This window comes from Camelus bactrianus, chromosome 23 (genome assembly GCF_048773025.1).
Source record: "Camelus bactrianus isolate YW-2024 breed Bactrian camel chromosome 23, ASM4877302v1, whole genome shotgun sequence".
In the NCBI taxonomy this organism is placed as follows: Eukaryota; Metazoa; Chordata; class Mammalia; order Artiodactyla; family Camelidae; genus Camelus; species Camelus bactrianus.
In genome coordinates, this window is record NC_133561.1 from 13,481,944 (window position 1) to 13,507,511 (window position 25,568).

Sequence of the window (25,568 nt, forward strand, 5' to 3'; positions counted from 1 at the left end):
TAGACTGGAAAGTCGAGCCTCTCCAGACTTAGGGCAGAAAACTAGGGTGATATAAAGGGGCTTGGACAAGGTCTAGCAAATGCTGGGATTGGTAATTCATTATCTTTTCATGGCATTCTGTCCTTGTGATTTTTGTCAGTGCTGAATACTGTTGACCTAACGGGGAAGATTATTTAGCTGCTAGTGAGTCACTGGCTGGTCCATCTTGGGTAAGTCATTGACCCTTCCTTCTGGCATTATTGGTACACCTCATGTTGGTACTTACCTATAAATTGTCTTACCTACTTTTTCCTATAGGGATTATCTGTTGACTGAATAGCACTACTAAATTATGCCCTCGGTCCTTCTGGTCTCTCTAGTTCTGTTTACTGCTTAAATACCAAAAACTAGAGGGAAATAAATTCTGTAGCAGTGGCTACTTGTTTAAACCTGGGGAATTGACTTTCTAGTAAGTTCTTAACAATAGTGGCCAAAGAACATGCTAAGGAGAAAAGCCTTGAATAGAAAAAGTGGTCCCAGCTTGGTTGAATACTTCCACCTCTTCCTTCTACCTTCCCCTCCTCTCCAGGAGGGGAGAAAAACCGAGGTGAGGGAGGAGTATTTCAAAGAGGAGACTCTCCTCTCTGTCCTGCCAGGATGGAATATTTATCCCGCTGTTTCTTCTGCCTTGTACACCCTTTGTGACAGTACTTTCACACTGTACTGTGATTTTTCTTAAGCCTGTCCCACATGTAATGCTGCAGACTCCTTGAGACCAAGAACCCTGTTACTGATTCCCAAATCAATCAAGCAGGGATGCCGGTATAACTGGCCTTCAGAAGCTTTCAGAATTGCCGGCCGTGTCATATTAGAAACAGCAAGGATGTGCCAGTAAAATACACTCCTCCCCCGAAAGTCCTTCAGCACAGTCCTGTGCACATGCTCCTTGATGGGTGTCTAGTAAATATATACAATTAAGAGTCACTCATTCCCTGGAAAATTTTGAAGTACTTTAGGAATCTGAGGTAGTGCTCTGTAGATATAATATCTACTTTTAAAATTCTGGTCACTTTTTAAAAGATTAACTCCTGAGGTGTCTTGGAGAGAGATTTCCCACTACCTCTCATATTCATGTTCATAAGTTTGTCATCAGTTAAAATTTTATTATACTTAAAAAAAATTTATTCAGGAAGTGTATTGACATTTAAGTTGATATGATTATCAGCTTAATATTCAGGAATAATTACTGGATTTTGTTAGATTTACTAAATACATCTAAACTGGAGGCTTTGACTCCTGGAGTGTTAAATCAAATCTAATGATTTAAAGAACAAACATCTATTGTAATTTCTGGCATGAGTTTGCTGTAAGGTTTTTGTACTTGTGGGAGTGAAAGAACTAGGAAGTTTCTAAAACAACATAATACCATATTTTTAGATATAATTTAGGCAGATGTTTTCTTGTATCCCTTGGGGACTCAGTTGTGTTCGCTTGTAATGCCTTCTTGGCAAGCTGTGGTGGCAGACCTCCCGGAGGAGTGTTTCGGGGTAGAGGGGAGTATCTTAGGGAGAAGTTCCTCCAGCAGTAAAGCACAGGCTCATTCGCTCCCTGTCCACCTCCTGGAGAAGTCTAATCACCCTTCGTATACTCCAGCTCAGATACAGAAGCAATGTAACTGCTTGGTTAAGGACACAAGCTCTAAAGTCAGACTGTGAGTTCAAGTCCAAGCTCCACCATTTACTAGCTCTGTGACCTTGGGAAGCCACTTAATTTCTTGAGGCTTCAGGTCCTTTATCTGTAAAGTGGAATAACAATAGTGCCTACCTTATCCGGTTGTTGTGAGGTTTAAATGATGGAACACATACAATGCCCTCGGCACAGTGCTGGGTACCTAGTAGAAGCTATGTGACTGTTAGCTATTATTGTTGTTGTTGTTGTTGTTGTTATTATTATTGCATTTAGATAAAGGAAGTAAATATGCCTGAGTTTTAAGTACTTACTTTAGGGGTACTGGATTACACATGATTTTAATTTTTAAGACTTTCTGTATTTTAAGTCATGGTTTTATATTCCCTTTTATATAAAAAAACTGTAATAATTGTATTACATTTTGATACAAAAATTGTATTAAATTTACAGTGTGAAGTATAACTTCCTGGCTTATCGGAATGCTTCTATGAAGTGTCAGAAAGCCAAGTAGGAGTCCAGACTATCCACAGGTGGCTTGGTGAGCAGGAACCAGAGCAGGATTCAGAGGAGGATAGTTTTGCGGTGACATCAGTGTTCTTAGTGACATTGGACATACCTGTGGGATGTGTCATGCTTAAGAGTACAAATTTTGTAGAAAAGACATCCCTGGATTTAGTTATTCCCCCCTTAGTCATTTCTAAGGTGTATAAAATTAAGCATGTTTCCTTAAATGTAAAATGAGTAAAATACATACCGGGCTGGATGCATTGTGGGTTTTAAGTTATTAAATGTATATTACATACTTGGCAATAGTTAGGTGTTCAGTAATGGTACCAAAGATGGAGAATCAAAACCAAAGTGACAGGAAGTTTCTCTGTTGCTCATCAGGAGATATTTTTTCTCCTGCTCCACGGTGTTAAAGATACACAACTAAACTCGTGTTCTTTGGGCTTCCCTTTTCCCCATGCTTACCATCTTCTTCATGTCAATACACTCATTCTTCAGACTGAGTACAAATATACTCTCATCGATTACTGCTTTAAACATGCTGATGGAATCTCTCTCTTGAGACAGCATTGATTTTACTGACCCCAAATTTAAAGGTAGGTTTTAAGTCAAGCACTTACAAGTTGAAGATAATTTTGATAGTGCCATCGTGTCTGCTGGATATAATATTCTTCATTGTCTTTTTTGAATTGTAATGCTTATATTTTTGCCCCCTAGGAATTATAGGTAATGGCTCGATGAGCAAGGTTTTGGTGGAGTTCTGAGAAGTTTTTCTAATTCTGTATTTGTATTCCTCCTCTTTTAAGGAAAAACATTTCTCTTCATCTTTCTAAAAATAATGCTTCAAAGGTATTTTTTTATTCAGAGGAATTAATTTCACTTTAGGGAAGTTTACATAATAGTGACTTAAATTAGAAAGACAGTCCCATGTTCAACTTTTTGAAAGTAAGTACATTGCAATTCTAGCTGTATTATTACATCTGAGTTCAATCAGGGAAGCAGAATCCTATAAGCAATATAGATTAAGGCTTTTACTGTGGGATTAAAGTCACACAGTTGTGGGAACTGGTTGGGCCCTCTGTACGGTTACTGCCTTGGAGTCTGCTGCTAAGAGGCTGAAATCGCGGGGCCCTCCAGTGGGGAAGGAAAGATGAGTGTGAAGTGGTGGAGAACAAGACACGCTGGCATCTCTGAGGACAAACTGGAGCACGTGTCCCTCTCCCACTGCTTTCTAGCCTCTAAGGTGGGTGACCTGCAGGATAAGCTGATGCCCTTCATTGTGGTATGGACACCTGGACCAGGACTCAGAGCAGCTGAAGCAGGTGATCCCGTGGGAGCAGAAGGAGCTGCAGAGGCCTGGCTGCTGCTCCACGCCCACAGGACGCACAGACAGATCATCATGTCAGGCGGGGACCGCAGCTGTGTCTGGCCCTGCACTGACCTCCAGAGCATAGATGGCCCCATCTCAGTTCTGCCGTCCAAATCTTGTGTAACTTTCTCTTGGGCCTTTACTAACCCAGGGCCATAGAGGGAAGGGAATTCTGAGGAATATAGTTCCAGCTCAGCTAAGTTAACCTACGAGAAGCCACCACAGCCTCTACCATGCATGTCACCTTGGCCATCCCTCTTCAGTATGGGATGTGAGCACACTTCTCCCAGCCATACTTAACTTCCAGATAAAGATAATAGCAAATTATGCTTTGGCCTAATATGATGCAGATTTCCTAGGTGTACCAGAAACATGCCAATCTTCTCCCTTAAAGAAGACAGCTGTGAAGTTCCTTTATCCATCTTCGAGTGATTGTCATTTGTCTCCTGAGTCACACTCTCCTTTTTATACCGTGTAACTTCAGTATTAACATAAAAAGTTAGCTAATGTTAACACTTTAATATTGGGAGATAGGGAAATTGGGAAGGGGAACAAAAAGGAAGAAATAATTGGCTGATACATATGCAAATATATTTATAACAAAATAAGGAAGAAATATTCACAAGTATTATAGCCCTTGTTTCTGCAACTAGTTACAGGGTGAGGGGTGGTGTTTGTAATTACCTTCTTCTACTACTAATTCCACATTCCCCTTGCCCTCAGTAGACACTTCAGTTGATTATAATTCCTTGCCTAGTGAGGTAACCCACGCCTTCATTCCTGGAGAGTCTGGGTCATCAGAAGTCTTGCCTGTGTTGGGTTATTGTAATTTTCCATTGACTCATCTCAGGACATGGGAGTAATCAGAGTTGCCCCAGAGGATCTCCTGCATGTAGATACACTCCTCCTTAAGCCATTATGTAATAGCAGCCCAGTTTCCCCTTGATAGTCGGGACCAGTCACCCTCGCTGGTATAATAACCCCCTTCTTTACCTCTTGATTCACTGCCACGAAGCAATCTCACCTTGCAATTTAATGGACCATTACTATGACGTCAGGTGGAAGCATTTCTCCCTTAGGTACTAAGGCTTCTATGCTGGCAGAACCCAAAGTTGCCGAGACTAGAAAGATAAAAACTTCACAGGTGGTTCAGTAAGGATAATAGTGAGAGGAGCTACTCCCATTTCTAGCTCTTGATTCCTGGACCTGTGAATTCTGGCTATGGAGGGAATAGCACCATATATTAGTCACGATTCAGAGTACACGTCGCATCTTGGAAGATGTTACACCCATCTGGCATTGTAACAGAATGTTTGAAAAGGCCATTCCACAGGTTGATCAAGCCAGCTGCTTCAGGGTGTTGGGGAACATAATAAGACCAGTGGATTCTTCAAGCACAAGCCCATTGCCTTCATTTACTGTAAAATCAGTTCCTTGCTTAGAGGCAATGCTGTGTGGAAGGTCATGGTGGTGAAAAATGTATCCTGTAAGCCTACCCATGGAGGTTTTGGCAGAAGCATTCTGCCCAGGGAAGGCAAATTCATATCTACAGCAAGTATTTATTCCAGTGAGAGCAAAGTACTGCCCCTTCTATGATGAAAGTAGTCCGATGTAGTCAACCGGTCATCAGGCTGACCTCACCCCCTCCTACTGGGAACTGAGGTGTCACTTGGGGGAGCCCAGCATCCTTCTCTGCAGTAGGCAGAATGGCCTTGGTGAATTTAGTCCGTGTGGCCAGGCAGGCGGGTGGCTGGAGAAAGAGGCTGACTGATGTCTACAGCATGAGTCATCCTCGGTGAGCTCTCACCCGGGACAGCTCTCTCCACATGCTGTGCTCATTCAGGGAGAACTATTAACATACTTCTCCCTTGTCATTAATTTTCAAATCATGTTCCTTCTAAGTCCTTGATCACTCAGCCAAGCCACTAGCACCAGTCTGTGAATCTTTGCGGATCCGTAATTCACACCCTCTCTTTCTAGGCAAAATAAACAACCAGGTGCACTACTTCAAGTTCCACCCGTGGGAAGTTTTCTTTTTGCTTCTCTTCCTTCATGCCGCCCCAGAGTGGGGCTGTGGAGCTACAGCCATCTGCTTTCAGGTGGTGCCAGCATATTGTGCAGAATCGAGTGTAAACTAGGCTTGGGAGAAATTCTTCCTCTGTCGGCTGGTCATAGGAAACGCCCCATGAGGCCACAGGTGTGGGTTTAGAATAAATATACAGAATAGGCAATGTGTGACCAACGTACAATAAGGATATTCCTGGCTTCTGATGATTTGAGCTCTTTTTGATCAGAATGGTAATTGGTGATGGTTTTTGACAGGTTGTGGCTTTTGACAACTACCCTTGTAAGGAAGTGATAGGATATAGTTTGTTTGGAAAACACGTAAGAGATGTTTTCCTAAATAAATTTGAACAGGATTCAGAACAGTAGCTTTGGCAAACAAATTGCTTCTGAAAACATCTCCCCCCTCCTAAAAAAATAGTTGAAAATCTAGATCTTTTAGGTCACGTATATTTAGAGGGTGTATTCAGCACTGAACTTTGTGGTGTGTTTTAGCTGTTCTTGGTAAGGAAATGATCATGGGAAAACCAGGCCTTTAAGCTAGAGTTAAGTAAAAGTTTGTTGGGTGGTTGTTTTAAATTAAGGTAACATTTACATACAGGGAAATGCTCAGATTTTTTTGGTTACAATTCAGTGAGTTTTGATGGAAGATTATACCAACCCAGTCAAGACCAGGAACATTCCCATTATCCCGGAAATTTTACTTCGGCCTTTTTCTAATCAGCACGCTGCCCTTTTATTTCTATTACTCTAAATTGGGTTTTCTTGTTCCAGAACTTGGTGGAAATGGATCAAGCAGTGCATTTTCCTTACTTCTTTTACTTGTATGTGAGATTCATCCATGTTGTATATATCAAGTTACTCATTTTCATTGCAGAATAGCATTCTTTTGTATGAATATACCAAAATTCGTGCATCCATTCACCTGTTGAATGAACATTTGGGTTGTTTCCAGTTTGGGGCCATTAAGAACAAAGGCTGTTACAGACATTCTTGCACAGGCCTTTTTTTTTTTTTTTAAACTTATATATTCATTTCTTTTGGGGAAATGCATAGGAGTGGAATTGTTGGGTTGTAGCAATGGCATGTTTTTAACTTTTTAAGAAACTGACAAAATATTTTCCAAAGTGATTGTATCATTTACACTCCTCCCAGCAATGTATGAGAGTTCTGTTTTTCACCAACATTTGGTGTTGTCAGTCTTTTTTGTTTTAGGCCTTCTAGTGGGCATATAGTGGTATCTCACTGTGATTTTCAGTTTACATTTCCTTTACTGACTAATGATGATACACACTTTTTTAGTGTCCTCATTGGCCATTTGTATATATTCTTTTGTGATGTGTATGTACAAGTCCGTTGCCTGTTTTAAAAATTGGATCAGTTGTCTTTTTGTCCTTGATTTGCAGGAGTTTTTTAAAAAAATATATTCTGGCTAGATGTTCTTTGTCAGAAAATAAGTCTAAAATTCAAGGAAAAGTCACTGTTGGAGATAAAGTTTTGGGAGTCGTGTGGTATAAATAATATTGAAAGTCACATGACTGAGTAATTTTACCCAAGGAAAATGTATACTAGAAAAAAGAGGGGAGGACCAGTACCATGGTGGATGGAATTGACATGGTTTCTTCCTTCTTGCTACAAAGACATAGGTAGGCTTAAATATAGTTTTTAAAGTGTGAACTACATGACTGAGCTTTAAGGGAGGCAGTAAATGAAGAGAAATCAAAGCTAGGAAGGTAAGTTCAAACTGACAGCATGACAGTCCTCAAGGTTTTAGGATCCAGTGTAAGCATTGTACAGTGGGGTCCCAGCCCCCACATAGGGACAGGAGATGTGGTATCAACTCCACCTTTGCTAGGGGAACAGCAGAGGGGCCTCCTGTATGAAGCTCAAGGCCTAGGTAGCTATAGCTTCATGCAAAGAAAATTAAGAAAAACTCTTCCTTTTGGGGGAGTTGATAAGAAAGCCTGCCATCCACCTAAGGCCTTAAGTTGAAGGAGGAAAAAGTTGCTCTAAAGAAATAAAAATTCCCAGCTCTATGCTGTGTGTAGAGTAGAAATAATTATATCCTATAATATTACTGTATTACTGAATCTAAGTATACAAGAACATAGCTCCCAAATACATAAAACAAAAAATTTGTTCTTTTAAAGAAATTGACAAATAGTTAAAAAAAACCTCTAGATGAGATAAACAGAAATAAAATTAGTAAGAATAAATAAAATTTGAGTAAGCAAAATAAGTTTTATTCAGTAGACATGTATAGAATGTATTCTCAAAATAGAATATACTCCTTTTGAATATATATATATATAGTATATTTCAACTAAAGTACAACCAAGATGAAAATTTGTTACTCTGAATACACATACTAGAAAATAAGGGACTGAGAATTACTTAGCTAGTATTAGGGAAACGAATCAGTTTAGGAGAGCTTAGTAACTTAAACTGAACAGGTGAATCATAAGGAGAGCAGAAGAGAGGAAATAATGAAAATCAAAGGAGACAATAAGGAAATCAAAAAACAAAGAAAAAAATGAGAGACATCAGTGACACCAAAAGTTGGTTCTTGGAAAAGATAAATAAAATAGAAACGGTATTTAGGGACAGGGACATGGTACATGGGAGAGGAGCAAAGGGCACTGAAGTAACTGTTGGTAGGTCAGGGGGAAAATCTGGAGACATTGTGTTGCAGAGCCAAGAGGATAAAGAAGGAGTGGTCAGCTGGGTCAAATGCGACTGTTGGATTTTTCAACATGGAAGTAACTGGTGACCTTGAGAAGACTAGTCCCAGTGGAGTGGTGGAGACAAATCTGGTTGGAGTGGGTTGAAGCAAAGATTGAGAAGTGACAGCAGCAATTTAGAGACAACCACAAAAGCTTCTTTTGAGAATTTTTATGTTAAGTCCGCAGAGTTGGAAGGGGACTTAACGGTCACAGGAGAATTTTCTCTTTCAAGATGAGATACAAGGACATGTTTATATAGTATTCAACTAAGTCTATTTGAGAGGAAGTAATTGATAACTAAGGTGAGCAAGAGTCAGTAAAGGAACTGAGCTCTTGTAAAGGTGAGACTAACGGGATCCCTAGCATGGGAGGTGATTTTAGTTTTTGATGACAGCAAGGACGTTTCATGAAGGTTGTGGATAGGCTGTAGTCTTGATGTGGATCAAACACTGACTGGCTCTCTAACTGTTTCTGTATTATTAATGAACTAGAAAGCAAAACATCATTTGGCAAGTGGGGATAGAAGAGGAGGAAGGAGAAGGCATGAAATAGAAGTTTTAAAGAAGAGTAAAGTGAGTTCAAAGTATAAAGGGTTGTCAGGTGGTGCTGGGTCCTCATTTGGGATTTGTGACCAAAAATCTAAGTGAAATCAGGTAGCCCACTTGTGTCTCTAAGGATGTTGAGCTGTTCAGGTACAGGAGGTGTGAAGCTGCAGCATGACTGGAATTCACAGTGGTGAGGGTTTGCCAAGCAAATGTGAAAGAGGGACTGCAAAGTAGGGAAGTTAAGGAATTTTGTAAAGAAGCAGTTACAGTAAAGGATCATGGCATATCACCTGGACAAGGAGATACGTGAAGACATGACACGGATGAATAGTGGTGGATGGGGAAGGGTCAGTGGATCAGAGGTTTTGAGGTTGAGGAAAGCTTTGAATATTCCAGTGCAAGATATTTAAATATTCTGGGGACTGGAGCTAATTGCATCAAATCGTGCTCTAAATGCTCTCAACATCTCTATGGTACGACTTACTCAGAATATATGCAAAGTCAAGTTAGAGTCAGGAGTATAGTTTGATGATAGTGTTTATTATATCAGTGCATGACAAGATTTAAGTACTTTCTGAGGTCCGTACCATTCCATTCTCAAACACATGATGAGAAAAAGTGTGTTAATATTGCCTGTGTTAGAATTTAGATCCGCTCAAATAGTGTAGACAATGGTTATAGACAAAAGGTCAAAGAAAACTGGTCTTGGGCGAATGAAGAGACAGTGTGTTAATGAATAAAAGATCCAGTATTCTGCATTTGGAATTTGGCCAGGTAGCTATTAATTGTGTTCTGTTTAGATTTCAGAATTTCACTGATAAAATTTTTAAAAAATAAATAAACAAAAATAAGAATCTTTTTGTCGAATAAGTGGAGAGAAGCTCACCATGAGTTTTTCAGCATAATTGCTTGAAAGAAAGGCCAGCTTAACACCAGATGAGTGAAAGTACACAACCTCAAAATAAAGAATGGTCCTCGGCAGTCTCATACTAATGTATGTACGTACGTTAACCTAGACACAGATACATTGTCCTTAGTTGGCTGAGGATCTATGTAAACTTCCATCTATTGTAGAATGTTTCAGAAACACCTAATTTACAGTAACCTAGTTTGTCTTTTGGTGATACAATTATCAGCAAAAACAAAAACTAAGGTAGAATTTTCACCATAACAAGTTAAGGAATTTGAAGTTCCATGTAAAACCATGTGAAGATTTCCACTAAATGGTCAGGACCTTTACAAGCTCTCAGCTCCCCCAACTCATGCCCATTCTGAACGTGTCCTCATCCCCTTCACACTGCATTTATGTAGACTGCTTGGGCAGAGGCAGGCACTAAACTAAGACGCAGACCTCTTGGCTGACTGGGACTGTCTTTCATCACTGTATCTACAGAATGTGGTTCATAGTGTGGTGCTCAGGAGGACATGTCTGAGATGCACTTAAGTTGAAATAATCTATTCCACTGGGACTCCTAACAGCGGAAGGAAATTTTTTTCAAGCCGTGAATTAATGTAATTCTTGATTTGGGTGAGTAGTAAATAAAACCTGCAAAGACAATGAGGAAAATTATTTAAAGATACAACACAAAAGCCTGAATTATTTCCCTGAATGAATTACCTGGATAATAATGGCTAACATTTATTGAGTACTTATAGAGTACCTCTCCCTGTGCTGTGTGTTACTCATCCCTTTACTCAACAAGTATTTAGCAAGTTCCTGCCTGTGTGTATCAGGCACTGCTTCTGGGCACTAAGGATAGAGAAGTAAGTAAGATTATTACTTGTACAGGGGAAGTCATATGAAAACATGTAATTTTAAAAATAACATGGTTTTAGATAGTAGTAAGTGATACGAAGATAATAAGGAGAGTTAAAGAATGGAGAGAAACTGGCGGTGGGGGGTGCTCTTAGAAATGGAAATGGTGCTGAGAGACGGCCCTTTGTGCAGGTGGGAGACACTGAACGGAGCTCTTTGAAGTTGGTCCTGTTATCACACTATTTCCCAGGTCAAGTGACTTGCCCAGGGTCGCACAGCTGTTAAATCGCAGTGCCAGGATTCAACCCTGGCTGCCCCACTCCAGACCCATTTCTCTTATTCACTGTGCTAGAGTGAATAATCAAATCATGTTACAGTGGAAATGTTTTATTGAATCCCAGCCATTTTTTGCTTTAAAAAACTGGAAATTTTTAAAACTGAAGTTTATTTTAAGTAACCTACTTATGCTCCATAAAATGATAGATTGATTTAGTTTTGTTAAATTATTTTATTTGGACCTTTTTAGTGCTTCTTGGTGTTTACACTTTCTCAGGCACTTTAGATACAGCAGTCAACGAAATAGACAACTACCTCTGTTCTTATCAGAGTGGGGGAGGAAAAAGAAAGCTAATATATTCATAAATAAGTAGGGCAAGGGGAAATGTGCTATCAAGTAGGACAGAATAAGCCTCACTGAGAGGGTGAGATTTGAGGAAAGACTTGGATTGCTGAGGGAGTGGGCCAAGCAGATGTCTGAGAGCAGAATGTTCCAGGCAAAGGGAATAGCTAGGTCAGAGGTCCTGTTACACGGCTGTGCCGGCCATCCTTGAAGAACAGCGAGGAGACCATGTTGGCTGGAGCAAGGTGAGTGAGAGGCGGAGTGGTACAAATGAAGTCAGAGAGGTAAGAGGGGGGCAGAATTTGTTGGGCCATTATAAGGACTTCGATTTTTACTCTGACTGGAATGGGGCAGGGTTAGAAATAGGGTGGCATGTCATTAGGCTATTAGGAGGCTACTGCAACAATCCAGGCAGCTCAGACTTGAGTGGCAGACGTAGGGAAGGTGAGTAGCAGGATTCTGGGTGTATTTGAAGGTAGAGCCAATAGGATTTCCTGACAGATTGCACATGGGATGAGAGAAAGAGAGGGAGGGAGGGAGGGAGGGAGGATTGAAAGGGTGCAAGGTAAGGATGACCCCAGAGTTTTTGGTCTGAGCACCTGGAAAGATGGATTTGTCATCAGCTGAGATGGAGAAAGCTATGGTGGGGCAGGTTTTGCAGGATTCAGGGATGGAGATTGGGTTGGGACGAGCCGAGGTTGGGATACCAACAGACATGTAAATGGACATGTCAAGGTAGCAGTCTGGAGTTTGGGAGAGTGTCTGGGGATAGAAATTTTGGAGTTGTCTGGGTATACATGTTATTTAAAGCTGTGGGTCTAGATGGGGTCCCCAGGGGGGGTTAGTATAGTGCAGCCAGAGAAGGCACGAATGCCAAGGTCTGAATTCCTGGGGCCCTTCAGTAGCAGGAAGCAGGGCAGAAGGGAAGCTGACGACAAGGTCTGAGAAGGTACAGTCAGGCAGGAGGGAAATGTAAGAGCCAAGTAAAGAAAGTATTCAAGGGAGGAGGAAGGGACCAACTATTTTAAGAGATGCTTGTAAGTCAAATAAGATATTTTCCCCCTATCCTGGTCTCTGGTTTTCATTTCTTTTCCTCTTCTTAATTGAATCTCTCTTGTCTGAGAGGTGGTCTAGAATAGCAGTTAGTAGGCTGACTTCTGGGGGCACACTCCCTGGGTTTCAGTCCCAGCTCTGCTATTTAACAGACAGCTAGCTGAGTGACCCTGGAGCCCTGTCAGACTGGCTCCTATGTCCTTTTGACACATCTTCATCAGTAATTGCCAGCTTTCCTGCCTATGGCATGAGTGATCCCAGGTTTATCTTGTAAATGTCCTGCCCTCCCCCTGCCCCCTGCCCCAGACCGGGAATCAGCCATTTTTCTAATGAGGCTGCCATTGTAACTGGGTTGTCTGTGTTTCTAGGCCTTTTTTTTTTTTTGGACAGAATCAGGAAGTAGGCATTTTGTTACAATGAAAAAGCATGAGTTGATGCTGACATTAGTACCTCACATTTAATATTATGTGATTTTACTTTGATTTTGTACTGAAGATTGTAAATAACATGAACACATAATTACTTATTTGCTTTATCTTATTATATATGTTTATTTACATATAAAATGTAGTCTCCAAATAATACCACTATTAGACTACTGAGTGATGTACGACAGGCTCTTTGTCTGAAAGTATTTCACTAAGGATATATAGTCAAAACACAGTTGTAAAGTCATTTAAAATAACTTTTTTCTTTTTGGTTGTTTTACCAATTTGACATCGAGTTAATTCCATTTGTTTTAAGTATTTCGAGATTACTTTTTACTTTTAGTTTTGAAATTTTTTTTGAATGTTTAAAGCATTTACATAGTTTCTAAATTGAAGGTATATTCAGCGAAGCCTTACTTCCCTCCCTGTCCCTCATTCTTGTTCCCTCCCTCCCCTATAGGGAACCATTTTCATTAGTTTTCAGTTTATCCTAGTGTTCTTTTGCAGGTTTTAGCAAATGTGTGTATATGTTGTAGAGAAGGTTTATCTAAAGTGTTGGGATTTTTTCTCTTCTGTTTCCTGGAGTGATTCTTCATGATTTCATCACAGTCCTCCCTCCCTCCACCATCCAGGGTCTGTGCAGAGGTCCAGTGTGGGAATCTTTTACAGACAGTTCATCCTCTGAGTGAGGAATTTTATCTAGACTTGCTATTTGCTTCAAGAATAATGTAGATGGATTCTCCTTGATTTACTTCCCCATGTAGGGGAAACAGAACTTGAGCTGACTGCTGGGTTTGGGTGTACCTAGGTTCACAGCCTCTTTTCAGCTCTCCAGGAGCTTGGGGGAAGTGGTGAGTGGTAAGGGGATCCAGATTGTGGTGGAGGTCAGGCAGAAGGGATCAGGTAACCTCATGTAAGTCGTATTTTCTTAGAACAAAGTTTCACTGAATTTTAAGGTTTTTGGAGTCACATCAAACCCAGAGGGGAACACTCCTTTGATTTTGATCTTTCCAGAATGAGCAGATTACAATCCTTTCTCCTAGTTAGGAAGTTGAGCTGGAGAAAGTTAAGATGACTTTATCGCATGGTTCTTCTCAGGTATCAGCTAGCCTGTGGTCCTCATCCCTCCTGGGCGGGGCTGAAGCAAGGCCCCTCTGAAACTCTTCACTCACCATTTCTTATTTAAGCTGAAGGGCTTGTGGCTGCCTTACTATGACACTATGACTTGTTCCTTTCCTGCGTTCCTGATGTTGGTGGGTTAGTCAGGAGGAGTTGTGCGGATGTGCTGTCACCTGCCATTTGCCCCCAGGAGCCCTACTTCAAATTTTAACTTTTAAAAATATCTCCAGCTATATTTATAGCAAGAAACATCTGAGTTTGAATTCCAATAATGGGACTAATTATTGGACTGAATTTGGGTAAAATACTCATAACATATGGTACATGGTGGACATTCCATAAACGCTTGTTCCCTCTTCCCTTGCCTGTTCTCTTAGGTAAATTTTTAAAAAATCACTTGTTTCATTATACTGAATAGTTAAATGGATAGAACAACATTCCAAACAGTTAAAAGATACATTAGAAAAAGAAAGTGTTCCCTCTATTCCTGTTTCCCTGATTCCCAGTCCCCTAGATCCCCTCCCAGGAGAGAACTACTTACGCTTCTGTCTCCTGTGTAATCTTCTGGAGATGCCCTCTGCTGATCGAAGCTCGGGGATGCTTGTACGCGGGCACACACAAGCGTTTACAAAGAGCGTACCTACCACACACACGTAACCAGTTCCCTATTGACGGACGTTTATGCTTGCTTTACCTTTTGCTATCACAAAAAGTGCTGCAATACATTTCTTTGTATGCATTCATCTTTTTAGCTCATTTGTGATTATGTCTATAGAATAAATTACTAGAAAATTTCTAGTCTAATAATGGTAGGAATTTCTTTGATAGATATTGCCAAACTCCTTTACAATTAACCTAACTTGTCTTGCCGCTTCCTCTTTGGTGGTACCTGCTTGACAATCTCCGGGCCGCGGTGAACTCATATATCTGCTTCCTCAGTAATCTGTGGGCATTTGAGTATTACTGGGAAAAATGACCCAACTGGACAGATTAGGGCTGTAATAAATTTGTGGCCACCCATCTCAGCTAGACCGTCAGCCCTGCCCAGCAGCCCTACTGGGTTTCTCAGCGTTGCGAGGTTTCTTTGGTTAACTAATTTTTCCTTTTTCTAAAGAGATTGTTTGAAATCTTTTTTACTCTCTGCAAACCTCTGTGGCCTCTCTTCACTGTCAGCGGGTGACCTTACCTCCAACCACCCAGAGACAGTGAGAGCCATCAGATCGGAACCCCCTCAGCTTCCTCCTATCAAATGTATCCCCCTTTCTACATCTAGACCTAATTTCTCTTCCTTTCTGCTGGTTACAGGATAAGAGGTGTCTTTCTTCCTGCATGAGGGCAGTCCCTCCATCTGTGCTCTGAATCTTCTCACTGTCCACCTTCCCAGGAACTTCACTTATCTCTTCCTTCTCCTGTCTCATCAGTGTCTCCTGCTCTACCAGATCCTTCCCTGGGGATTTAAGCATCCTCAGGTCTCCTCTATCTTAAAACAAGCCAATGAACAATAACCGCCCTCAATTCCACACCCCTGTTACTTCCCCAGCTGTCACATTCCGCCTCTTCTTCACCGTCAGAATTCTCAGGGTCCTCTTCTGCCCTAGCAGCCTCCGTTTCCTCATTTTTGACTTTCTCCCAGCCCACTGCACCTTGACTTTCACCCTTAAATTTTTAAAAAATAATGAGTAGAATAGACACAGGAGGTAGAGCTTCCAAATCACTAGAGGAGAAAAAAAGAAACGAAGAAAATCCAGTGAATATAGGGGAAAATAAAGAAAAGAGAAAACACTTAAAGTAAAACACTAAACAAAATGCAGAAATAAGCCCAAACATGTCAGTAATTACTATGAACGAAACAGGTTAAATTCTGTGTGATGTTACCTATTTATCTAACATTCTGGAAAAGGTAAGAGTATAGTGTCAGAAAGCAGATCAGTGAGAGGAGGGCATTGACGGCAACGGGGCACCGGGAGCTTTTTGGCGTGATGAAATGTTTTATATGTTCATCGTTGTCGTGTATGGTGACTTTATATGTTTGTCACAGCTTATATTGTATACTTAAATTTGGTGAATTTCATTATGTTATTTATTTCACAATGAAGCTGACATAAAGAAAGCTTAGTAGAAGCATCATGATATGCTATTTGGCTTCCAGTGAGTAAGTATTTACAAGTCATAATCATGTAAACACAATACTTTTTAATTGAAAATTTAATTATATTACATTAGGGAGTTGAGAGGAGGAGAAGGGGAAGCTAAAAGATCTTAATCCTAATTGGCAGTAGTAGGAAATTGAGAGAATGTCTGAGACTGATAAACTAAGAATTAGCAATAAAAGCATTTTGTTTCAAAACATTTAAGCCAATATTAGAAGAAAAAGCTAAAGGAAACTGCTCTGGGGAGCAGGCTCGATGTCTGGAAGGGTGGTACAGGGGACTGGTGTTTTTTTGTTAGCAGCCTATTAGAGTTAGTTGGCATTTTTGACCATTGCGTATATCATTTTAATAAAAATTAATTTTAAAATTTGGGGCAGTGCACTGCTAGAAATAACAATAGAGAGACCAAAAATGGGCATGGAAGCCAGCTTAGTGATGGGGGAATAGAAGCTCTGATATGATGTATGGTTTTTCCTGGGACCCAGAGTCTAAGCTGAATATGAAAGGATGTGTTAAGACTTCACCAATGATTCTCTCAGAATATAATTGATTTTTAAGGATGTTTCATCCCTCTTGTAACTTTGTCAAACTCAAGTAGTACTTCCAAAAGATTATTTTATTAATTCACTTGCTTTTTCTAGGTTTATGTTCAGGTCAGCAGTAGAAAGATGATACAAATAAGTCTTTCCCCGGTGTATTTTTCTTCTTAAAAAGCATTGCTGGTCTATCTAGCACCACTGTAATGTTGAATGAGAGTGTTCAATGGGATATTCTCATCTTGTTTCTGTTGTTACAGTTTATCACTCAGTGCTACTCCATGTTTTTCAAATTGAAGTGATAAATTGTAATATTCTTCTTGTATAGAGTTAACTTTTGCCTCCTTAGGTCATATACCTAAATAATTGTAATGATAATTCTTTAATATGTTGTTGAGTGATTTGATGAGGATTTTCTTTAGGTTTCTTGGATCTCTGTTAGTACAGGGATACCTCGGAGATATTGCAGGTTTGGTTCCAGACCACTGCAATAAAGCGAGCATAGCAATAAAGTGAACCATGTGAAGTTTTGGTTTCCCAGCGCATAGAAAGTTACATTTACATGACACTGTAGTCTATTATAAATTGTGCAATGGACCTTATGTCTAAAAAACAAAGTACATATTTTAATTTAAAAATGCTTTGTTGCTAAATTACACTAATTGTCATCTGAACCTCCAGTGAGTCGTCATTGTCTTGCGATAGCAACATGAATGATCACAGGTCACAGAGCTCTGTAACCAATCTAGTAATAATGAAAAAGTATTTGAAATATTGTTAGAATTACCAAAGAGTGACATAGAGACACAATATAAGCGAATACTTTGGAAAAATATGGTGCCAATAGACTTGCTCAATTCAAGGTTGCCACAGACCTTCAATTTGTTTAAAAAAAAAAAAAAGAAAGAAAAGGAAAAAAAGCAGTATCTGCAGAGTGCAATAAAACAAGGTATGCCTGCAAACTGTATTGGCCACGTTTTTTTCATTAGTATCATACTTTTTAGTTACTAAAATCAAACCCATTCTGGCTCCTAAAAACAGATCAGATCAAAGATCACTTATAATATATTTGTAAAATTACGCAGTTACTTACTACAGACAGGCAGGATCACTGCATTGAGAGGCTTTGCCGCTTCGATTTATGCTGTGCATGGTTTGGTAGCTGTTGGAAGGTTTTGGTGGTCATTTATGTTAATAACTTTCTGGTCTTCATTGTTTGACTTCATTTTTTTGTGGTTTATCTTTCTAGGAATTGGTATATGACTGGTCAGACCTATTGGCACCTCACTGAGAGAAACTTTAATATATAAGATAAAATTGATTCTTTAAAATTGTAATTTAGGTGGAGTAATGATAACAAAAGATAACATATTCACTGGGTCCATTCATGCAGCACCCTCTATTTGAATGATAAGAAATGTAAAAGACACAGTGCTTGGCAACTTTGAAGCTCACAATTTAGTAGGAGATAGTTTACAAAGAAAAGGCAATTGTATCATACAATATTAATTGTTGTATCAAAGAAGGTACAGGCATACCTCTTTTTCTGATTGCACTTTGCTTTATTGTTCTTCACAGATAATACATTTTTTACAAATTGAAGGTTTATGGCGACCCTGAGTCAAGCAAGGCTAATTTTTCCAACAGAATTTGCTCACGTCTTGTCTCTGTCGTATTTTGATAATTTTTGAAATATTTCAAGCCCTCCGCCAGCAAAAATATTACAGTTCACTGAAAGCTCAGAGGACAGTCACTTGCTTCATTGCAATATTCGCTTTATTGTAGTTGGCTGGACCCAAACCCATAAGATCTCCGGGGTATGCCTACCAAGTGCCGTAGGAACACAAAGGAAGAGACTCCAATGGCCTTCCATTTTCATTAAGTATTCTCTTTCTGCTGTTTAAAAGTTTTTGACACTCATATCCAGAGAGAAGGACATGGAGATGTAAGTTCCATAAGGATCACGGTCCACCCCAACATACACACATATGCACTTTAATTGATATTTGTGTAGAACCTAGCATTAACACTAGGAAGGTCAGAGTCTAATGGTACATATCCTCTCTGAGCTGTTACTTTTCATATCTGTAAAACAGTGGGCGTCATGTTACGCTTCTTGACAGAGTTGTTATGAAGATTAGAATAGGTAGTGCATATAAAGCATCTAAGACAGCTCCTAGCACGCAGTAACCTTCACTAATAGACAGCTTTTTTTTTTTTTTTACCATTTTCCCTCTAGATAACAAAGATAATTGCAATTCTCATTTAGTAAAATATTATGAAAACAGAAATCCTGGTCCCAGCCAGGTTTTCTTCTGATTTAAAAATTTGTTTCCGGCAAAAGAGAAGAATTCTTAGGATGAAATTAGATTGTGAGACAGAGTTGTGGCTTATCTTTAATAGATTTTTTTTTTTCTGTATCATTTGTTTGTTATTCAGTCATTCGTGCATTCATTTATTCATTTATTACCTATTAGTTAGCCGAGCTGCACCTTCTTTTGTCTTTCACATCTGACTCAGTATGGTCAAATGTACAGGGCTTTATATCCATAACTTGTGTTTGAGTTCTAATGGTATAAAGTTGTAGTTTTCCCTTTTGGACAACTGAATTTTCAAGATGTAGGCCTTTGAAGAAGATATCCTATTTAATGTACCATTTTCTTAGGTAGCTTTTTCCTTTGAATTTACAAAGTATGACCTCACCTTGGGATTTTTCTGTTTATTCATTTCATGGCCTGGGCTTCTCTTCCCCTAGTTGTCTAGCTCCTTGTGATCCTTTAGGTCCAGCTCAGACGTCAGTTACTCCATCCATTCTATCCAAAGTAGCACCCACCCCAACTCTCCCGCCCCCAGTCTCTCTTGTCACATCACCTCATTTTATTTCCTTTTTACCCGCTATGATCAACCAAGTATAATTATCTTATTTAATTTTGGCTATTTGCATATTTTTGTCTTCTTTCACTAGAGTACAAGTTTCATCCTTCAGGATTTTTTCAGGCTACCAGTAGACTTCAAAAAATTCCTTTGCTACTTGATTTAGCCTGAGTTGGTTTCTGTTGCTTACAGACAAGAAACCTAACTGATGCAGAAATTGGTGCCAGAAGTGGTTGCAGGCAACAGACACTCAGGAAAATGGCAGAAATTTGGGATTGGTTTTCTGGTGTAAGAGATGGGTAATTTTTGTTTCTTTATTTGTTAGTGTAGTTTCAATTAACAAACACTTAAATAGTTCTTATTGTGTACTATTCTAAGCACCTTTACAGAAATTACCTAATTCTCAGAATGACTATGATGTAGGCTTTTTTATTAGTTCCATTTTACAGATAAGAAAACAGGCACATAAAGGTTGAACAACTTGCCCAAGGATGCATAGTTAGTAGAAAAATTTCATTCCGTTGGTACTGAAGGCAGGGAAAATTCTGTTATTACTCAGAAATTGAAGTTTGGTAACCACGGGATGCAGCTTTGAAGAGCTAATGAAACTATTACCAGTAATTACTTTGAATACGTAACATACTCAGGGCAAGCTTTAGGGTCATGTTGCCACTGCTGCAGAAAAATGAAGGAATTCATTGTCTGCTGGATTGAGTGGACAGCTTGAAGAAAGAAAATGACAAGATCTGAATTTGTATTTTCAGTTTAACATAGGGACTAAGACTTACAGACATTATATAATTGAGTGAACATAAATTCTTCTATCTGTCAGCCATAGGGCTGAAATAGTTCTGACTTAAACTCACAGTTTAATCCAGCATGAGCTGAATTCATATTTTTTCCAGGTTTCTCATTTGAGTGTTAACCTTTTGATCAGGATGGAGTGACATCAGTTATCCCAAATGATTTTTCAAAAAGTTTCTTCGAGGCAGCGGTTGTGGGGTGGGGTGGGGAAATAGCTCAGTGGTAAAGCCGGGTTCAGGCCCCAGTACCTCTGTTGAAAACAAACAAACAAACAAACATTAACTCTAAAAATTAAAGTTTTTTTTTAAGTTTCTTCAAGGAAAGATTCTGCTCCTGAGTGGTGCTGTGGCAATCCTAAGAAAGATTTGGGGTAAGGGGCAGGAGTATTTGTTTAGGTGCGTTATAATTTATAATTAGAATTATATAATATAAAATGTGCTATATATTCTATTTTGATTTCTAACTTAAGACTAACATAAATGCATTCTGTGTAAGTTTCAACATTCTCCTAAAGTTGAAAGTTAGGAGGTTATTTTTAAAATAAATAAAAGAAAGTTATTTCTTAAAAGGATCTGGGGGCATATACTACCCTTCCCAATTCTGGTGGGGGTGGCAAGAAGGAATAGTGTTTTTGTAAGAGCCGTCTGTCCTCTCCTCTGCTCTCCAAGTGCAGACACAGCCATTCCTGTGCTTTTCCTAGAGTCTCCCCACTCTGTTGGTAGGATCAGCCAGAAACAATTTAGTCCCACGTTCCAAAATAGGATGTGTGACCTTGGGGGTCAGCCAGCTGCATCCTATAGGTGAAATACAGCCTTTTGGTGTGTTTTTGTATGGCCCTGAGCTAAAAAAGTTTCTGGAAAAATGAATGTCCATCAAGGATAATATACAGTCCACAAAGCCTAAAATATCTACTATCTAGCTTTTTACAGAAAAGTTGCTGACCGCCCTCTTGGGGATACAGAATAGTCAAGGACGCTGGCCCTATAGAGGTTACCTGATAAAAGAGATTCTCATTCTCCTTAAGGAATTGATTATAGAGCCCTCTCTTTTGTCGTTTGCATCTCAGCTAGAATTTCTACGTGTCTGGTAAGAACATGTTCAAATTCATTTTCCCTTATGTTTACCTCTTAATTACAAAACAGTGATAGCTTTTGTGTATCAGCTGACATTGCTATGTAACAAATCATCCCAACACTCAGTGGCTTAAACTAACAAGCATATATTCTCATGAGTCAGGGGTCATCTGGGGGATCAGCTGATTGAATCTGACCTCAGCTGGGAGTGGTTCTGCTCTGTATTTCTCATCTTCCTTCTGGTATCAGCCTGGGCAGGTCCTTCTCATGGTAATGGCAGAAGTTGGAGAGTAAGCTGAAACACAGCGCGGCCTCTTGATTACTAGTGTGGGACTGTCATATACCATCACTTTCAGCTCATTCTCTTGGCCAAAGCAAACCATAGGACTGAATGCCCAGGACTAAATGCTCTACCCTCAGTGGGAAGACTTTGGAAAGCTACGTGGCAAAAGGTGTGAAAATTTGGAGCTACTAATTCAGTCTGTCATAGTTTGGTTTAGGGCCAAGATATACCCTGCAACCAGCCCTGGGAGCTGGGTTACAACTCAAATATTTAAACTCATCCTGCTGTTTTATACATCAAAGATCTAGACAACAAGGAATCATTCCGCATTAAGTCATTCTGAGTATAGGCGTCAGGAGCACAAGGACCCTAAATTTCTTTAATTTAGCTAATGTATATTTAGTGTCTTTTTTTTGCCTAACGCCATGTTAACTTATGGGGCTTAAGGAGCTTTCAGTCTAACAGTGAAAACAGACCATAGACAGATACTTAGAAGATAGTGTAATAGTTCAATAGAAGAAGTTTTTACTGGATATAAAGATAGCAACAGAAGAGAGGGATAATCAACTGTGCTTTGCGAAAAGATGTAAAAAGCTTTACTGAGGAGGAGAGAAAATTAAATCTTGAAGGATGGACAAGTCCACATTTCCGACAGAACAAGTTCCTATTTGTAGGAAATGTTATAGCAATTGGTTAATTCCTAGAAATTGGTTATAATTAAAATCTCTTATTTATGCTCAGATAATAGAGAAGTCTCTGAGAGCTAGTGAATAACTTTGTATTTACCACCTTCTTACATAATTTATTGCAGTAGTTTTCAAACTTTGACCTGCTTCAGAATCACCTGGAGGACTTGTTAAAAGACAGATTGCTGGGTTCCACCCCCAGAGTTTCTTAATTAGTAGTTCTGGAACAGGGTCAGAGAATTTGCATTTCTAACATGTGCCCAGATGACGCTGATGGTCCTGGTCCAGGGACAACACTGGGAACTATTGATTTGTTGAGTCTTTCCCAAGTAGCTGGCACTCTGCAGTGTGGTGAGTATATAAAGGTGGGAAGAAAACATCCCTGCCCTCACATTGCCCATGGTGGGGTGGCAGAGACTGAAAAGTGAGTGTATAATGACAGTGCACTGGAATGGATGCTGAGGTCCATGCAGGTAGAGTTTGCTGTGCAAATACACCAGAGGGGCACTAACCCAGATTGAGGCCAGAGGCTGCCAGTGTGTGTTAGACGCACAGAAAATCCTTTAATCCTGAGCTGAGTTAAAAGAAAAAAAAATGTCAGAAACTAATAACAAATAGAAAAATGACTTGAGTCACGCTTTGCATGAGATTGGTAAATGGAGTTGTATTTAAAGTTGCCTTTAAGAAATTTCTGATGACAGTTTTTTCGACAAGCTTTTGGTGGTGTAGGTAGGACAACATAAGTCTGAATTAGTTACTTTGCGAATGTAAGAGATATCCCCTTCTTGTGCTAATGTGTTCTACCCATCTTCAGCTGTACTTAAGATGCCAATTATATAAAGATGTATGTTTATCATCCATGATTCTGTCTTTTCACAAAAAACTGCTAGAAATTGTATTTATGTCTGAATGCAGACAAAACTAGACAAGAGCAGAGACAGTCAGAGCTGATGAAACAAAGTTGGTGAGGCAGCTTTACCTGGACTCGAGGCTCTGAGTTCTGCAGGTGAACAGAGTCAGCTGCTCGCCGCCGTTGTGGGCTGGCGTGAGGCTAAGTGACATCCTTGCCCTGAGAACGGCACTGAAGAGGGATGAGCAGATGCTATTAATGGTCACGGGTCCGAGCTCTTGATAGCTCGTGCTTGGGCGTGGTAAGCTGAGTAGGGGACTGGACAGGAGTTGATTAGAGGGATGTCTGTAGTGAGAAGCTGCTTGGTCAGTTTGGCTGAGTTATGTTCCCAGCAAATGAAAGAGTGAACATGACAAGTAACTGGACTCGTTTGGAGAGACGGGACTGTGCTCATGAGGTCATCTTGGCATTCGCAAGACCTTCTGCCATTTTCATGAAGCGATCTGGGATTGTGTTGTCATCTCAGCCTACAGGGTAACACCCTTAGAGGAGTAATGGTCTGTAGGGCTCCTGGCTATCTAACCATTCATGTATTTTTTTAATCCAAAGCATGTACCTAAAGCTATGCAAAACATGTCTCTTTAAGGAGTCATATTCCCCCTGGCAAAGGGAGCTAAAGTCAAGCAGAAGTTATAAACAGAATGCTCAAACTTTACAATCTGTAGTATAATCTGTTTTCACTGGAGATGAATTAGTCATGAAAACTGTTTGTTGTTTTTAACTGTCCTTTTGTAATACAGTTTAATTAACAATGAAATCTTGTAACCTTTCTCTTAGCATACATCTGTGGATGGATATACTGAACCACATATCCAGCCTCCCAAGTCAAGCAGCAGACAGAACATCCCTCGGTGCAGAAACTCCATTACGTCAGCAGCAGATGAGCAGCCTCACATTGGAAATTATCGTTTACAAAAAACAATAGGGAAGGGAAATTTTGCCAAAGTGAAACTGGCAAGACATGTTCTAACTGGTAGAGAGGTAAGTTTTCATGATGCCTTTCAGTGTTTACTTGGACCTCTCCAGAGCCTTATTTAAAAGCTTTCCTATAGCGAACTCTGGGAGTAAGTGACAGTTGCAACATGATAACCACTGGCATATGTGTAACGGAGCATACGTAGACAGAGCTGTACGTGGCACAGAAGAATCGTGCCTACGTGTTAGCATCTCTTGCGAATCAGTGTGCTGCACATGAGATTTTCTCAGACTTCTGTCTTTCATTATATGGTTTCTGTAGACGTTTCTGATTACCTTTGCTACCCATCCCAGGAGCAGAGCTAGGGTAACTTATTATTAATTACTCCTTAAACTGTAGGGTATACAGAGGTAGAAATATAAGGTTGTAGATAGGAAACTTACATAATGTTATAAGACAATGTTAACTCAATAAAAGATAAATTTATAAGATTACTGCTTAAGGTAAATTAGGTGTAAATGTGTTAGAAAGTCGCCCACTAATTTTTATCTATTTAGAGACCACATTGAGCAAGTGTTACACAGATGTTTTTCTCAGATAATAAGAGAATTGGGTTTCTAAAATCCCATGTATTTTAAATTGTGTGTATTTATATAGCAAAATTTATATTTTTAAAAGAATAATTACTAATGTATTTACTAATCTATATATTAAAGACTAAAAATAGTTAAACATCTAACATTCTACATTACGTAATGTTTATTTGGATCCGATTAGGACATTATGAAAATCTGCCAAAAAATATATTTGTTGGTGAAGGATGAACCCCTCAGGGCTCTCTCCATTTTCACCAGAGCCCTTTGGAAAGAAGGTGGGAGAACAGAGGCTTATAACCTTGCAAGTCAAAGTGTGTTCCGAGGACCAGTGGTATCACCTGGGAGCTTCCCAGAAATAGAGTCCTGGGGCCTCGTACGAAAAAAAATATTTTTGTTAAGCTTCCATTTTGCTCTGTACATATTATTGTCACTAATAGATGAATGTAGTCCTCTCCGTCCATTCTGACCCCTGGAACTGTCGGGACATAGGCTGTATTAGAGACTTAGAGGACACTGAAGTCCGTTTTGTTAGTTTGCTATTAATAAGTCTGAGTGTATGATCGCTCTACCCACATAACACATAACGTACTGAAAGTTTATAAGCCTTTCCCCTCGGATGATTGTAATTTATCATCAAGATCATGAGTAAAAGATTAAGATACAGATGATTTTTACTTTAAAAGAGGAGACTTGGAAGAAATAACAAAGGTGTAATTTCATTAACTTGGAATCAAATTGGTTAAAGACTTGGGTCAACAGATTATATTACAGGGCTGCCCCATTATCAGAACTTTGCCATCTAGTTATATGAACACCAAATTTATACCTAGTTAGAAATGAAACAAAAGCTGTTTTCTTTATAAGTTTTATTCATTAAAATATGTATTCT

At 39.5% G+C, this 25,568-nt stretch overlaps 1 protein-coding gene across 3 annotated transcripts in view; it reads left to right on the forward strand.

Moving 5' to 3' along the window:
* MARK1 (microtubule affinity regulating kinase 1) overlaps positions 1 to 25,568 on the forward strand; it is a 97,284-nt gene that overhangs the window by 21,165 nt on the left and 50,551 nt on the right. For all 3 annotated transcript variants that reach the window (XM_074351639.1, XM_074351640.1, XM_074351638.1), the window contains exon 2: positions 23,945 to 24,148. In XM_074351639.1, the coding sequence (XP_074207740.1) occupies positions 23,945 to 24,148 (204 nt within the window). The remainder of the gene's footprint in view (positions 1 to 23,944; positions 24,149 to 25,568) is intronic.